The 18,219-nt window shown below is 38.6% G+C and overlaps 1 protein-coding gene across 3 annotated transcripts in view; it reads right to left on the reverse strand.

Moving 5' to 3' along the window:
• Positions 1 to 18,219, reverse strand: part of DIP2B (disco interacting protein 2 homolog B) — a 242,338-nt gene that overhangs the window by 66,680 nt on the left and 157,439 nt on the right. The window contains exons 4-7 of one of the 3 annotated variants that reach the window (XM_036992559.2): positions 14,644 to 14,769; positions 5,720 to 5,932; positions 3,662 to 3,817; positions 3,069 to 3,188 (exon numbers count right to left, since the gene is read on the reverse strand). In XM_036992559.2, the coding sequence (XP_036848454.1) occupies positions 3,069 to 3,188; positions 3,662 to 3,817; positions 5,720 to 5,932; positions 14,644 to 14,769 (615 nt within the window). Of the gene's footprint in view, positions 1 to 3,065; positions 3,189 to 3,661; positions 3,818 to 5,719; positions 5,933 to 14,643; positions 14,770 to 18,219 lie in introns of all 3 variants that reach the window. The other 2 variants (XM_036992557.2, XM_036992561.2) reach the window with 2 other exon arrangements.

The raw sequence follows: 18,219 nt of genomic DNA on the forward strand, positions 1-18,219 counted from the left end.
AAAAACCTCAATGGGTTATGAAAGTAAGTACAAATACAAATAAATGAAGTAAACAAAATATATTTATATATTTAATATATACAATATATTGAAATAAATGCAAACACCAACTAACATGCCTTAGGTCTCTAATCTCAAATATATTTCCTCCTTCTCTTCATCTGATATAAACTCACTCTGAGAAAAGAAAGGACATAGATGGATAGATATGGTAATCCACAAACTGGGCCTTTATTCATTTTTCCATGTAACTGTGAAATCATATTTAACATATTGTAGGCAAAAATCCTGACCCTGACAAAGCAAATTACTGAACATACAGAAAAGCACAAATATAAATTTCTTTTTAGAAATTTTACAGATTTTAGTAAATCTGGTTTTAAATTCTTGCAGTTTGTGTCCAATGCTTGAGAGCCAGGTTCCTCTTCACCAGGTTATGTTTAATGAAAAAGCATTCAACTGTGAGTCAGAAAACCCAAGTTTACATTCACTTTTTACTAGTGTGATGGTAGCAAACTGAGTTACTTGAACCTTATTTCCTGTTGTCTATAAAACGATGATAGGAACAGGTACACCACAGGGTCATTAGACTCAAACACATCATGGGTACAAATGACAGTGTTCCATGAGGCCACATCTCATGTGGCCAATCCGTTTGCTTCCCAGTCACCTTATCATACTCACCCTTCTCAGGGGGCCGATGAACAGCACACTCCCTGGGGAGCCGTCCCAGCCCCTCCCTCCTTAGTGTCCCTGCACGGAGTGGCAGTCTGCCCTTATGGAAGCACTGACATCCTCAAGGGTTTCTATTACTGTCCAAGTTTTTCTCCTCCATGAAGGGCAGCTTCTTGAGACAAGGCATGCTTCTTATTCCCCCTATTGCCTATAGTGCCTGATATATAATGTTAATTAAATTGAACTGAATTTGGGGGGAACAGTAGCACTACATTATTAACATGGTCATTTCAGAAATCGGAGGTGAACAATATTTCATATTCTTTCACACAGGTAAAACTAAAGTCCTCTTAATTTTTCTACAATAAACAATTACTATTCAAATAATAAAAAGGGGGAAAAACCCACATTTTCATAGCAGGAAAGATAGTTTGCACATGGAGCAAAAAGTCAAGTATTTACTGAGTGCCAATTATGTGTGTGAGATATAATAAACACTGAGGACATAAATGGTACACAAACATTTGTCATTTCTAATAGTGCTATGTGCAAGGAGTACAGAGTCTGTGCCCTCATGGAGTATCTACCGTGCAGAAGGGACACATACACAGATTAAGTAGAGTAAATGTGAGCAGAGCATGACAGAGATTTTATAGGGAGGGCAGAAGAGGGCCAAGTCACCCAGCTTAGGGCTGGAGTCCCCTAACTAAGCTGAGTCTTAAAGGAAGGGCAGGAAATTAGGTGAACAGAGGATGAGAGAAGAGACACAGAGGGGAGATGGGATCAGATGGATAATGAAATATGAAATAAATTTTATTTTATAGCTCAATTTAATGACAGAATTGGGAGACTTACTTGAAATGTCTTGATTCAACTTTCTGCTAACGAGACTAATGAAATGGTTTCATTTCTCAATTCACTGCCCTAGGTAAATAACACTTCAGCTGCCCTTCTACTTTGTATATTCCTGGACCCTAAACTACTAGATGAATTAAAAAAAAAAAAACCATGGGTGATTCTACATAAATAGTTTTGTTTTGGGGGCAGACTGTATATATGATAGGCATAGTCTTCTGGTCATAACAGTCTGTATATTATTGCCAATGCAGACCCTGGGGCACACTCTTTCAGGCATCCAGATAGACAGGTATTTTTTTTTCCCCCAAAGGTAATCATTGTTCAAAAAAGCAACTGTCCCCTGTTTATAATTAGTAGAAAGCTGTAAGTAGTAGAAAGTTGCCAGTGAAAACTGTTCAAGGATGATTCCTGTTAAACCTTGGCCTTCATTTATCTGGTCAATACACAATGCTACAAAGTCTGAAGGGACTATTATTGGCATGAGCATCTTGTGTAACAGTGCATCTAGAGAGATGTCAGTGGTAATGAGTTAGTGACTCCTAAAGAAACAGAAATTCATCTCAACCTCCTATGTCAGGGTGCTTGTTGTTTGTGGTTGCATAAAGTGGGCTGGACCAGATCTATTTTACTAATGTGCCTAGTTCATTAACAGGTCTGATGTGCTCAAAGCCTGTTATTACTCTCAGGGCATAAAAACAGTCTACAAAGCTACCAAGGCTTCCTTCTTTTGACAAAAGCTGTTGTTAAGTAGACTTATTTGTCACCTAGCTTCAATAATTATCAAATGGTCACCCTTATTTCATCTATATTCCCACAAATTCACCTCCCAAACCTTCCTACTAAATTCTAGACATTGTATGATTTCATGCTTATTTTTAAGTTATGGAATTAGGTAAGTCCTGACTTACTACCTCCTCTACAAAGCCTTCTCTTGCCGCACAGATGGAAGTGATTCTGTTCTTCAAACTGCCTATATTCACTGACACACACTTATTGGCTGAACTATGTTTTTACATGTAATATTTTAGTACCAGTCTAAGTTGTAAACAACATGAAGGAAGTGACTGTATTTTCATAAAGCTTTGAACCTTTTTCGCCACCTACCCCACTGTCTTGTGAAAAGCAGACATGTATGTGTTGACTGGTTGATTTAATGAAAGCACTATGCTATATCGAGAAAGACCAGGCAAACTTCTGAGGTTGAATTTGACATACAAATTCTAGGATAATGACAAATACAATAATTAAAATAATTATGTATTTGGGAAATTACCTAATTTCATAGAGCATATTCCCAAGGATAGTTCTATGCTCCCTAATTACCTCTTTGCCTTTTTCTCCCCTCCCTCCCTCCTTATTTTTCATCTGTGATCTAAAATATAAATGATCCTTAGGAGAAAAACAGCAGAGAACTATGAACTCCTTCAACCAAAATGATGCCATGTTCATCCTTAAATCCTGCCATATCTGACAGGTAGTAATTATTTCAGAAATGTTTGTCTAAGGAATATAGTTTTTGGTATTATTACTACTACCTTCCACAATTTCTTCAGAGTCATCCACAAAAAATTCTTTTAAGGGAGGCCTTTTGGGTCGTTTTAGAGTGTTGAGGAGTTGCTGGATTTTTGTGGATACTCTGCTATTGACAGGAACACCTATAAGGGAAAAAATGCTAAGTTAAAATCATTGCTTTTAGGGCTATTTAGTTCTTCAATTCTCTTAAGAGCTTTTATTTCTAATGATGGTTGGTTGGCCTTTGTCCCGTCTCATTCTATTTCATTTGGACCAAATAGGTACAGGACAAGATTTATAACAACACAGAACAAATATGGTGCTATTATTAGGACACTGCTTAAATATTTCATCTAATTTCCCTTTTCACTTACAGCATTCTTTGCTTTTCCCACACTCAGTTTTTCCCTCAAGTTATCTCTTGAAAAGAAGACTAAGTCTGAACAAGTGTCTGTGCTGTCACAGTGGAAATGGTAGAGAAGAGCAAGCTCAAGATGACTCATGTTGGAGGCACTGCAGTCTAGCTCTGCAACTGCTGCACGGGGCGGGCACTATGGTTTATAATTTGAAGTTTTCCAGTTTAACAAACATGCCCTAATTAGCTACAACTCCCTACCGTCGGCTGTATCCATAAGGCTGGACCTGTTGGATCCTTTGTGCATGCCTTTTACTATCCCCGAGGGGGGCAGGTCAATATTTGCTGGGCGTACTGAGGAAGATGACGATGAAGAAGAGGTAGTTGCAGTGACGTCAGGGGGAGCAGAGAAATTCTCTAAGAGGAGAAAAAACAAAATGTACAATTACATTATATGAGCAGTAAAAATAAGAATCTTTCCATCTTTTTTGTTTTTTACTGATGGAAAAAAACTACATAAATAGGGTATTAGCTTGTGTAAAACAACCTTTAAACCGAATTCTACTAGCAAGATATAATGAGAGGGTGTATGAGCTTTCCAAAATTATTATTTTAAAAAACTCGAGTAGCCTTAGTAAGACCAAATCACAAATCAGACGTTTCTCAAAACATTCTTTTCTACACAGAAAGTCTGACAGAAATTCAGTGTTATAAAAATAATCATAATAAAATAAAAATCTCCAGTAACTTCAAAAGGAAACCAAAGTATGATTGTAATACTACTCATATTCCAGTCCCTTGAGCATTTCTTCATGTTTATGTTGCTTTATCTATAATGTTTCCTTTTTCATTAGAGACAGAAGTAGTGTCTTGGGAGCACATCAGACAGCTCAAGTTTCCCAGTGAAGAAAACACAATGAAGATAAGCCGACTTTAAATTTTTTGTAAAATAACCCATAGGTAGAAACTTGGATCTACTTGATAGACAAGGTTCTTCCCTTCTCTAAGTGTGTTTAAACACTATTATTGTACTCGCTTCACCTAGGGATTCTTAATAAAGAGAAACTGAATGACCTAAGTTGGAAGAGAGCCATTCAATAGGGATATGTTACAAAAAACTTAAAAGAAGAAAACATCTGGAAAGAAAAATAAAATTAGAGGAAGTGAAATACATGATTCATGAGAATAATAAAAAGCCACTCAAAACTATGAAAAAGGAGAAAACCATAGTGTAAGTAATTTCTAAAATCAATTCAGGAATTAAGGTCTCCATGCCCAAAAGGTCTGTAATTACTAGTTCAATAGTTTTTAAAGTTTTACACATACTAGCACAAGTATATTGAGGTATATCTTTCAGAAGAGGTGGTGAGCGTACTTATCTGTAGCTGCTTTAGGAGGGCTGGTGAATTACAGGGCAGAGCTATTAGCTATTGGCACTTGGCTTTTCAATGTGGGCAGTTCAAGATAGCCATTTTCTTTAAAAATTATAGGACAGAATTGAAAATTTTGTAAGTTTTTCTTTTCAGAAATTAGTTAATAGACAAAATATAAATATATATATATATGATACAGAAAGGTCACTGGTATGAGAAACAGAACACTAAATGCAACTGATTGTCAAGAAAAAAAGGAAAGGTATTACAGACACATGATATTCAAATACATTACTTAGTGCAATATGTGCCGACCGGTTTAGCAAACACAGAGATGAGCCATGCTTGTTTGCAGAGGTCACAACTCTTAAAAAAGCACACACAGAAACATAAAGCAGAACCAGGCAAAAGCTACGCTTCCTAAGCAAGCACTGGCAGCAGGTAGCAGTTGACAGAGTACCAACACCTTCAACCTGCACACTCCAGTTGCAGCAATAACCCAGCAGCAAGGACAATAAATCCAGTCTTTATGATAAAGACAAAAAGGCCTCACCAATATTACCTTCATGCAGAATTTGCTCAGGTTTAATGTTCTTGTTTGAGAAATCAGACAATAATCCTGAGGAAATCTAAGATGTTACATATTTTAATACCTTTTAATATGTGGAATATTCTTCAACAGGTATAAATCCATACTAAGACTGGTGTTGTATCTTGCAGCTTGAGTATTGCTTTGGAAATAGCTATGGCTTCAGGTGGGCAATGCAATGCACCAATAATGCAGATGACACATATCACTCCAAATGTATTGCTGGGGTCCCCTTCTTTGCCTCCCTGTTATATTCTTTCTGATTCTATTTCTTAGGCCACTCTGAAAAGCCTAATACAATTCATAAACTATTTCCTAGAAGCTAGGAACATAACTTGGGCTTCCTCCAGCTCCTACCTATTCGAGTACTGGCAAATACATCAGCTAGAGACCCACTGGTTCCTTTGACCTCTCCATGGGACAGCGTAGAAGATGCGGATGAAGAAGTGGACGATCCCTGAATTGAACGGTTGATCCAGGACTCAGCATTCTGTAAACTCTGTTGCAAGGCAGCAGAGAGCGCAGCTTGGCGTCTCAGAGAGCCCTCATCCTCAGAGGCCGAAGACGTGTCTGTGTGGAATTAGAAAAAAAGAAGTTCTCGAGCCTGCCTAGAACAGAGACCTTTCAGTTCCTGCTCATTGATCACACATTCAATTTTGACACCAGCAAAACATTCACATTCTCAAGGTAGATTAATATGTAATTCACAATATTAATATGTAATTAATATGAGATTCACTCAAGAATCTCAAGGAAAGGTCTATGGACCAAAGCCTGTACAAATGAAACAACCTAAATCTATAGGTAATTTTAAGTTCTTTAAAAAAAAACAAACTTTTAGAACATTTAAGCTACATTTCACTCTTTTTTCTGCTCTGAGCTTAGTCGGTATCTAAATTCTAGCTTACCTCTACTTATGTTCAAATAATACTGAAATGCTTTATCTTCCTCTATCTCTTAATTAGAGAACCTTGTGATAGGGTGCTACACTGATTTTTGACAATTATTTATTAATTAGTGTCTACCTAAAGGGAAATTTGTCTTGATAAGGAGATACAAAAACTTATTTTTGTTAACCACCTGAGAGTCAGTGAGCTAGGCTGGGGAACAGAAACAGTAATTAGCCTGGAGGCATTCGTGGTTTTAGTGGGAAAGCCAGCTGGTCACTCAGCACAGTAAGCTCTCCAAACAGGACAGGAGAAGGCATTGATCTGTATCTCTCTCCTTAATTCTCAGGGAAGAATTGTGAGAAATACACTGATGTCTGTATTTAGCCTGGCTCTGACTTCAGGAAAATAAGGCCTAAATTAGAAAAGGATGTTGAAAAGAAGAAAAAAAGAAAAGTTTAACCAAATACAGGATAGCCAAGGGAGGCAGAAGTCAGGAATTTATTTCAAGGCTCTAAGCTTATGAGGCTACAAGGTAAAAGAGCATTTGGTCTATGTGAGACAAACCCTCAGGTTATAATGATATGGGGGGTTATAATTCATGGCCCATAAAACAATTTCATTCAATTTTTTAAGTTATATATTCTGTGGTTAGTCCTGCCAAACACTGTGCCCTAACTCAGGTGAAACTGTATGTATGTGTTCTACTTTGGTACAAAGAACGAAAGAGATAATCAGCAGGGCTAAAACACTGCTTATACCCACCAATGGAAACTTGAACACAAAGGACTGACTGAATCTAGAAGTCAAATTTTGAAGGTCCAGAACAAGAAAGTAAGTTAAAATAATGACTATATCCTTGCTTTCTGCTCTGAACGATCTCCAATTTATCATCTCATGTTGAAGGAGATACGAGGCCCAAGCCTGATTGTTTTTGTTTATTATGTATTACATAACTGCAACATGTGCCAGAAACTGTCAGGTTCCAGGGATTCTGAGACATATTAAGTTCTGAGCTAAATAGTGACCAGATCCTAAATGGATAATACCATGAGGTTCTTTAAAGGGGAGAGAGTTCTACAATGCAAAAGGAGGTTGATTTAAGGAAAATATAGGGAAAGAAAAGTGACAGCATCTGTTAACTTTTTATTTAAGGGAAGTGTTTTGCATAATTTCCAGAAAATATTCTAGCATTTCAACTGTACCTTGGGAGGCAGAGATTTATGTCTTTGAAAATACACTAAAGAAAAAAAGGTGGAGGTCAGGGAGGATGGGACAGGTGAATCTGACCCTAAGAATAAAGTATTTTCAGGATCCCATACTGAACACATTTCAGGATCCCACAAACTCCATTGAATTTGCAAGCTGTCTTTATTACATCATTTATTTTAATCTTGTAAATCTAAAATCAAAATAACCCAATTTTCAAAAGAGAGTAAAACTAGTATTTTCATGATTAGGTTTATAGAAAATTGGCTTCATTATGTTTCTATATTGGATCAGTTATGTCATTAGGTGTATTGTTACAATTCAATTACCTCATTATCCTGCCAGTCCTCCTCAGAGTGTTTAGTGATTATACTGCGGGGTAACTTTAGTGTAGTGGAAAAAACATGGCTTTGGTGTCCATGTTCCCTTTGAACTCTGATGTCTGTGCAACTTGGGGACAGAATTACCCATCTGAGAAGGTTGTTTGCTTGTTCATATAGTCAACAAATATTACCAAGCACTATGCGAGCTGGTAGGAATAAAATGGTGAGCAAGAACATACAGTCCCTACTCGACAGGACTTAGAGCATTATAGTTCAGGGCAGGCACCCAAGTAGTGAGCCCTAAACCCAGGCCCGAAGGGTAAGTAGGAATTCACTGTGAGCGGCACAGAGTGGGGAGAGCAGACTCAGGTAGAGAGAGGGCACAGGAGAAAACTCAGAGGGCAGAGAAAACAAGGCACATATGAAGATTCAAAAGGAAGGAGACTGGCTGAAGCACAGGATGCAAAACTGATGAAATTCTGATGAAAGATGAGGCTGGACATCTTTAGCACCACTGGGTTGCTAAAGAGCCTTTATGCATAGGCAGTGGGAGACCCCAGGATGAGACCGTGCAGTATGCACCCCAGCAGTGCCAGCACAGAGCAGTTGGCCAATCAACATTAGTTCCCCTCCTCCTCCCCAAAGAACCTACCCTATGTTAGCTCACAGACACAAAACTGCAGCTGTGCAAAGCTGAGAGCTGATCATGTGTTAAGATCACAGAAAATGTAAGCAGCTCTGAAACTACATTTAAAGAAAAATTTAAAAAAGCTCCCTTACATATTTATATGTTTATCTAGTAGCTTTTTTTTAAAGTAACTTTCACCCAGGAAATTACTATGGATCAGTAGAAATTTGGGCAAGTTTAATATTAATTAATATTAATTTAATTATTTTATTGGCAGCAACATTAAATATTGATAAAATTATATTATAATTAATGATAACATTTAATTGATATTAGTAAAAATAAAGCTATCATTTCCCCATGGATTCTGCTCTGGTTGAACAAGAACTCACAACTCTTATCCATTGTTAACTAAAGTCCCTGGCTTAAGAGCTTATATATGATAAATACAATAGTTTACACAACAGAAAACAATTTTGAAAACATAGTTTGCTCTTCAGTTTATAATTGGTGTCAAGTTCTCTTGCATTGGGGGAATTAAGGACTTCAGAACCTTCAAGAGAGGCAAGGGAACTTTCTATGTAGGCAGGGGAAGAGTCTGAAACTTAGGAAGTAAAATCTTTAAAGAGCCAAGAGGTAGCCTAGGAGTAAAAGCATATATGGAAGAGAAGATTAAAAGGTTAATTCTGGAAGCAGGCCATTCTGAACCTATACTGGGCTACAAATTCTGAGCAGCTTAATCTAGAACTAAACCCAATCAGGGTGAGTAACCACCTGTCAAGTGATTAACCAGACAAGGGTTAAGGAGACTTTCAGAACTACCAAGAGATTTTCAGCATCCCACAATAATCAGTCTATGTGTACAGAGAGCTGGCTGAGACTGAAAATCATGAAGGAGAGCCTAATTAACAGGAATCCATGATTGCTTGAACATTAATATCTAAACAGGGATTCTTCTGAGAGAAGAGGCACTCACTATTAATAATTACTCCAGGGTGACTTTACCTACAAGAGATCTCCAAACACTGTTTTTCTAGATATTTTCCCATGTCTATGAAAAAACAGTTCACAAAACAAATTAATATTACAATTAATATTGGAGTAACAAGAGAGATTTTTTTTTAAATTTATTGCCCTTCTGAAAAGTTAGATAAAATATGCCACAACTGTTAGGCTGCAAATTAACCAGAAACACTTAATTGACAGTATGGTAGACTGAGCCGCACTATGCCAAGTAGTTTCAAGAATGGGCGTTTAAAGTCAGACTGCTGTGAATTCCAATCTTAGCTCTGCCACTAATAGCTTTTGGGCATATCTATTCTAAGGGTCTTAATCCTGCTGTTTGCTGTTGTTCTTTTCATATTGATTCTCTCTCAGGGTGAGTGTTTTCTATTTTTGGACTGTTTGCTTATAAAATCCATTGGATCTTTATCTGTGGGACTTCTAAGACCCTGGGTTGAGGCTGTATCCAACTGAAAACCATTTGTACCCCAGGGTTATCATTGGCCTAGAAATACTTTTTAATGTTAGTTCTTACCAGGCAGGATAATGAAATCCAGACCTTGAACCCACTGACCACTAATTCTTAGGAAAGGTTCCTGCCTCCATTATCCCAAGACTAGGCACAAGGCAAGCTTTCTTGACATCTTCTTTTGCTGGCAGGTTAATTTTCCCTAGTTTACTCTTCTGCTGAAGAAGTGAACCTCTCCAGGGATCTCAATCCCAACATTATATGGGTCCAAGGTTTTATCTTTTCTACCCATACAGTAATTAAGATTAGGCCCCTTGCATACTGCCTCCCCTCTCCCCAGCACAGTCAAAGTGAGCCCCATCTCACTGCTCTGATTTTCAGTGAGCATTCTCTCCCTCTCTTGCTCCTGAACATATTTAAAAGGAAGCTGGTTATATTCTACCCAGCATTTCTTAAGGGAAGGTTTCCTACCTGCATTTCTAGAAGAGAATTTTCAGGTTATCTAACTGACTCTAGCAGCTAGAAACAAAAGTCTGGGCAAGTTACTGAATATCTCTAAACCTGTTTTCTCACTGGTAAAATGGGACAGAGGGTTGTCGAGGGAACAGAAAGTGAAAAATATGAATTAAGCATTTAGCCCTTTGACTAGTACACAAAGGGTACTCAATAATAATAACTATGAATTTATTTTTATTAGCAACCTTAAGTTTTGCAATCAGCTATTGAAATAAATGAGTTCAATCTGACAATGTGGGTTTTTATTGCGCTTTGACTTAAAGAATATTGAATACTAGTCTCCCAAGTGACCATCGCTCATAACCATACAAAGAATGGAAGTATGTTATTACAATGATTCAAATCTATTAATTAGAGCACGCTTATAGAGGTCTGATTTGTCAACTTTGTTTACTTTGTGGTCTTGAATAAAATTAGAATACTTGGGAAAAACTCTCCTAATTGGTAATTCAGACAGGTATTCTCTTTTAAAGTTAATGGCCTGTTTTGGGCTATAAGCTCTCAGAAGACAAGGGCTATTCAATTTGTCTGTAATACCCCTTCCAGTACCATGCACACAGGAGTATTTATTAAGTAAAAAAGGATTTCTCAAATATTACACTATAGTAGAATAAAAAACAAAATCAAAATCAAGAAGACTTGAGTTTGACCTGGGGCAAATCACTTAGTGACTATGTCCCTGTTTGTTTTCTCATCTTTAAAGAAATCTGCCCTTTCTACTTCACAGTGTGGCACTGTGGCATAAAGGCAAAGAGGAACAAATGAGGCTGGGCAGCCATTGGTATGCACAAGTCCTTTATATACTGTAATGCACCACAATTCTGTAAAGCATTACAAAAGGATGTTTATAGTATAACAATATCCCCAAGTCTGTTCATGGGCAACACTTTCATATACAGAAATACAAAACGGTAAATGTCTCCTTGCCTGGCCTTATCAACTACTACAGTCCAGCAGGGTCTGTGTAAGACAGATGTCTAAGTTCAAGCTTCATTCTATCCCAGCCAATCAAAAGAGCTTACGGTGCTTTTGGGTCATTATGGGGTCTATTTGGTCACCTGTGCACCCTCAGAATACAGTGTAGGGTTAAGTCCACATGGGTGCAGAAAAAGCTTAGAGCAGAAAGAAATACATGCTGCAGTTTTTGCACTGTGTTTATCCATATGAATGAGAAACAGCATTACACAAAGAATGCCTACAAAGAGTGGGCTGAGGTAATTGCCTCATGACATTAGTAAATGATTTCAGCACATAAAGGGAACTGGATGGCAGTAATTCAAGCAGGCTAAAAGACTCTGAAAAAGGCCACAGGCACTAAAAGAACCACAGATTGTTACCCACTTGGAGAACTTAAAATTTCCAATCCACAAGACAGAAATTAGTGTACACAGCAGTAAGCAAAGTTTAGACTGACTGATATTTTATTATTTGAGAATGATTTATGACAAAAGATGAATCATTTCCCATGCCAACTATTTACTGTATTTTCCAGACTATATGATACTATGAATAAAGCCAAGACTCATGACATATTTACTCCTTAAATCCTCTTTATTAAATCCTTCCAAAAACAGCTCTAAATTTTCATCAGTTCAGTAATCCCAACAGTTATTTGTTGGGTGCCTCCCAAAGCTGACTGGCCAGCACGCTTCCATAGGCATCCCAGAATCTAGGTTCACACAGGACAGTGCATGCAGAGTGAGGGCCCTGACTGGGGCCATGCTCAGAAAGTGTGGTATGACCTCCCAGATAATGCACAAAAGACAACATGACTACAATGCTGTGAAACAGTGGGGGGTGGGGGTGGTAATTCTGCCCAGCAAGAGTGGTACAACTTCTCTAAAAAGAGTCATAGCAAGGTTACTTTTACAAACAGCCTATAACCAGCAAAAATTAATGTCATTCTCTTCCTCCTTTCCATCCTGTTAGTGCAGCCTCAATATTCTTTTAAAGACCAGTGTTTCAGGGATGCTCAGAGTAAATATGCGAGACATAACATACCTGCCATCCCTGACTCAGGCTGTCACAGGTTCTGAGAGAGGGATACAGGATTAAAGTGCAATAGGAAGAGGAGACAGCCAAGTCTCTAATGTGGCTCTCACAGCTTAGAGAGAACGGAATCCAAACCCCAACTTGGAAACAGGAAACTGCGTTCTCTGAACTGAAAGGCACTCGTGGACACCTTGCCACGCAGTTCCCATGAGCACATAGTGTGTGAGGCACGCGCATGACTATGGAACGAGGGCACAAAGGCCTGGCTCCATGCGGGGCCCTGTGGGAAGTCCCTGTGGGATGCTCTCAGTGTTTCTTCATGATGTGAGAGACTTCTGTCTGACAGCGCTGATATCCCTAATAGCACATTGAGGCTTCTCATATGCTAGTCAGAGATCCCTGGACAGGAGATAAATGGATAGGAACCTTTTTATCACTCTGCTTTGCTGAATAAAGATCTTAGGAGAGAGGATCATATCTTTATAATACTGAAATTACTAAAATAGTAAGGTGATCAGGAACATTATGCCACATCTTTAAGGCTGCCAACAGAGTGGAACATCCGTGTTTGGAAATACAGAGGCCTGTAGGGAATTCCAGAGGACTATGATCTCATTCAGCAATGAACAGCCACCATTTGTTTCTAGAGTTGGTAAAATCCCCTTAGGCAGTGACTTTTGTAAGGGGATAAAAAAGGTTTCCATTCCTTCAGAGCATTCTCAAGATCCCTTGCTGCACTCTCATATTTAACCCGAGGCCATGAGAGCAGACCATTTTCTCTGAAACTGCATTTCTTTAATACAGCTTTGGAGAGGATTGTTTCTAAGAACTGCAAGTCACACTGCTCCTTACCCTTTGCCATTTACTACAACTGAGACCTCAGCCGTGCCTCAGCAGGATCTGCCAACAAGGAACAGCTACTAATCTGAGAGCCCCCTTTGTCTGTGAGGGCCCAACCGATGCTGTATACTAATGCAGAAGGGAACCCATCCAAGACCTTGAATGAGTGGGCTGGAAGTATGTGCCATTATAGATACAAAATGTCTTTCTGTGATGGTCTGCTAGAGGTATCCTGTGTTACATTTTGAAAAACACTTGAAGCCACAGAGCTATTTCTCTTTCAAACATATTGACACCACAGATATAAAGAAAACAAAGCACACTCAGTTAATGAGCCCATAGCACACCCAAATGCTTGGAGAAGTTAGCCAAAACCTAGGAGAAAACAATTAACATGAACCTGGACCAGGGAACAGGATCAGTGTGAATAGTTCAACTTGATAGCTCTGAACCAAAGTCAAATGTGCCTTCCTGGGCCTCCTCCCCAAAAGAAATGGTAAGTCATTTAGACCAAAACAGTTCAGGGAAAAATTTTTTCCCCAAAGATTTCATTACCGGTCACATGACAGTAGAGAGACAGACACTGAACTGAGGCTCTGAAATAGATTTACTATGTTTAGTCTCAGAGGCCTAGATGGAGATCTGGTCTGGGATTTCAGCTAAAAAAAATTTTTTAAGGTTTTTAAAAACATTGGGAAACATTCTGAAGAGACAACTTAAAGGTGTTTCAATTGTTTTCAAACATGAAATTTTAACTCTTAAATTTACTTTAGTTGGGGTAGGATGAAGATGTTTAGGTCCCACTGATCTCAGGATCCCATTTTAAAACATGGATTTTTAAAAATAAATAAATGCATACAAACTATATTCACACACATACACATACTCCACACACATAAACACACTAACATACATTTTTCACATCTATTACAATTTTGCATTGCTGCTCTCCAATCATCTTTAACAACACACAAAATTGTGTCCCAAGTCCACTTATACCTACGTTACAGAGACAAAGCATCAGATTTAGGAGTATAAATTTGTTAAAGAAATATATGTCTATGGGTCATATTTTGGATGTCAATGAAAATAGCTATTTAACCACAGAAGGATATTTTTTGAGACCCTAGGCTTTGGCTTGTGTTTATTTAAGACTACATGAGTTTGGGGGTTACATCAAGGAAATGCTAGAAAATCAGCAGTAAACTTAAAATGACACAGCTATACTCTTAAGGCTTCTTTTTTGTGTGTTTACAATGCAACAATAAAATCCTGCCACCTTCAATGAGTATTCCTTTATACCTCTGATGATAATGAAAGAGTTCCAGCTCCTATTTCAGAAACAAGAAAGTAGAACTTACTTCAAGGTACATCAAAGTAGTAACTATCAGAGAGAAAGGTTCTGACAAACCTACCAGGAGGTGTGCAGGCATCTGCAGGAGACTGCACAAACGTGGACCGCCTCTTGGTTGGCATGGGCAAAGCCATTTTCTGTTCTTTATGCTTTGCCAGTGCAGCTTGAACTGCTTCTGTGTGGATATCTGAAAAAGCAAACATTTTTACTTATTAGCTCCTGGCTCTTAAAACGTTTACTTCTGTGGGCTAAACTATTACTGTCACAATCGTTGAAAAGGGGGTGTTTAGGTGATTTTTATCATTTATAACAATTAAAAATAAAAATGAAAAATACAGAGGAGGAAAATGAAGCCTAGAAAGATTATATGACTGTTTAACCCAACAGGCAAGGGGCTGACGGAGATGGGGGTGGCAGAGGCAACAGGTGTGGGAGAGTAAAGAGTTAGGCATGCATCTGTGCCAGGCAGAGAATCCCACCTAAAATGGAATGAATGCTGTATAGGTACCTAGAGGACACTGTTCTTCAAGGAAAGCAGCTTAGGATTTGCTTGACTGTCTAAAAGGGGTTGGGTCCCCTCCATGCAGAAACAGAAGAGCTGATTTTGACCTAGAAAAATGTAAGAGTTGATGGTACTTATTTGCTACTTTGGCCACAAAAGAATTTAATTCTCCGCTTGAATGCCTAATAGGAATCTCAGAATTAACATATCCAACCAGAACTCTTGATTCTCCATTCTCACCCCAAAACTTACTCTATATTTGTACAATATAGGATCATACTATACACAGTATTTTGTGTTCTGCTTTTTTGTTAAAACTTACAAAATCCTACCAAGGTAGATAACAACTGAGGTGGCTTCCTAGTTCACAATTTCTTCTTCTCGAGGACTGGGCCCCATCTATGGCAAACTATCCTTAAAGGCCTGTCTGTGCTACGTAAATGTGCCCCTTGGAGGAGCAGGACCACTCAGCTCCTTTCTTTGGGTTGAAATTCAACTCTGAATCAGGAAACTGTAGTCTACAGGGAGTCACACAAATCACAGTGCCCTAGAAAGAAGGGACATTCTTGAACTTTAATGTTGAGATCACCAGAGCTTTCTCTCCTTTTCTAGGGATTTCTGAGCCATTTATTTGTAAGACCTACCTCAGCTTGTTTCATATAACCAAAAAAGCCTAATATATATATAATATATGTAATAATATATATATAGTATGTATTTTTATAATGTATTGTATATATTATTATATTTATATATCTAATATAATGTAACTAGAAACATTTCTCTATTTACATAGAGACCTACAACATAACTTTAAAGGGCTGCATAGTATTTCACTTTCTGACTGTGACATAATTTATTTAAGCAACCTTGTTTCCAAATTTTTGCTACTATTTCACAGCATCTACTGACAGCAAGAATAATTTAGAATTTTTACCTTAGCACACGTCTCATCCTATTCCGCAAGATTAATTCCAACAATTGCTGAAATGCATTTCCTAAGAACAAGGATGTCTCTTACATAGCCAGTCTGTTTATCAAAATCCAGAAATTCAAAATTGATACAAAATATTACCTAACCCAGCTGTTCTTTTAAGACCCTAAGCAAATGTATCCCTGACAAACTGCTCTGACATGCTGATTAACACAGCCAATATTGTAAAAGCTGTGTTCACCAAGAGGATTAAAGATGGTATGAGAGATGAGACAGAGACCGCCTCCTAAACCAGAAGTAATATGAAAATATAATTAATACAACTAATCCTGAAAAAGCAACAGGAAATAAGGCAGCACCAGACTGCATATGCCTGGAGAAAAGAACAGACCTCACGGAACAGGGTAACGTACAAAAGCCATGACCCGGCAGGACCCAAGCCCTTCCCCCACCTCTGCTCACCAGCAGGAGGAAGAGAAACAGAGTTGGGAGGGAGTGGAGGCCTGGGACTACTTAACACCTAGCCCTGGAGATGTGCTCTGGGAGCATGAACCTGCACTGCATGGTGCTCTGGTGAGTACTGGGGTTGGAAAGCTAAAATAGGCAGAATACCTGGAGAGATTGAGATTCCACCTGCTTGTGGAAAACAGGGTTCCATATCTGGCTGATCTGGGCAGGCAGTCTGAGAGACTTCCTAAAAGGAAGAGGGCTGCTAAAGGGGCAAGGATTGCACAGAGCTTACTGCTCAGGAGAAAGGGCAGACAGAATTGTCCGGGTGCACTTTGCCCCGTAGGTTGGGAACTTTCACAATCTTCAGGCACTCCATCCCCCTGGCTGGCTACACAGCTCCAAGGACCCCCTGCGTGATAGGTAGCCTACTGCACCTTCCTTCTGGCCAGCCCACACCTGGCTCACAAACCGGCAAACCCTGCCCTGGCATCAGGCCAGCAAGAGGGAAGCCCCACCTATAGTAGCTACAAATGCAGACCAGCTCCAGAGAGTAGAGCTTCTGGGGACTAGGGGGCGACACATAAAAATATGAAACATCAAAGGAATCTGGTTCAAAGCAAAACCTCAACACCAACAGAAAAAGAGTCAAGTGAGACTGAACTAATCAATCTTGCCGAAAGAGATTTCAAAATAAAAATCATAAATATGCTCCTGGAGGTACAGAAAAATATTCAAGAACTCAGGAATGAATTTAGGACTGAGATCCAATCATTGAGGAAAACAATGGAGGGTATTAAAAAGCAGATTATATATGGTTGAGGAGACGATAAATGAAATAGAAATTAGAGAAGAGGAATACAAAGAAGCTGAGGCACAGAGAGGAAAAAGGATCTCCAGGAATGAAAGAATACTGAGAGAACTGTGTGACCAATCCAAACGGAACAATATTCATCTTATGGGGTACCAGAAGAAGAAGAGACAGAAAAAGGGATAGAAAGTGTCTTTGAGGAAGTAATTGCTGAAAACATCCCCAATCTGAGGAAGGAGATAAGTCTCTCAGGCCATGGAGGTGCACAGATCTTCCAACACAAGGGACCCAAGGACAACAACACCAAGACATAGTAATTAAAACAGCAAAGAACAAGGATAAGAAGAGACTATTAAAAGCAGCCAGAGAGAGAAAAAAGATCACATACAAAGGAAAACCCATCAGGCTATCATCAGACTTCTCAGCAGAAACCTTACAGGCCAGAAGGGAATGACGTGATATATTTAATGCAATGAAGCAGAAGGGCCTCAAACCAATAATACTTTATCCAGCAAGATTATCATTTAAATTTGAAGGAGGGATTAAAGAACTTCCAGGTAAGCAAAAGCTGAGAGAATTCACCTCCCACAAACCATCTCCAATGTGTATTTTGGAGGGACTTCTATAGATGGAAGTGTTCCTAAGGTTAAATAACTGTCACTAGAGGTAATAAAAAGGAATAGACAAAGAGTACAGAATATGATACCTAATACATAAAGAATGGAGGAGGGAAGAAAGGAGGGGAAAAAAAAGAACCTTTACATTGTACTTGTAAATAACATACTAAGTGAGTTAAGCTAGACTCTTACATAGTAAGGAAGTTACCCTTGTACCTTTGGTAACCAAGAATCTAAAGCCTCCAATGGCAATAAGTTCATACCTATCGATAATCACCCTGAATGTAAATGGTCTGAATGCACCAATCGACATAGAGCTACTGAAT

The sequence above is a fragment of the Manis javanica genome, chromosome 10 (genome assembly GCF_040802235.1).
Source record: "Manis javanica isolate MJ-LG chromosome 10, MJ_LKY, whole genome shotgun sequence".
Lineage (NCBI taxonomy): Eukaryota > Metazoa > Chordata > Mammalia > Pholidota > Manidae > Manis > Manis javanica.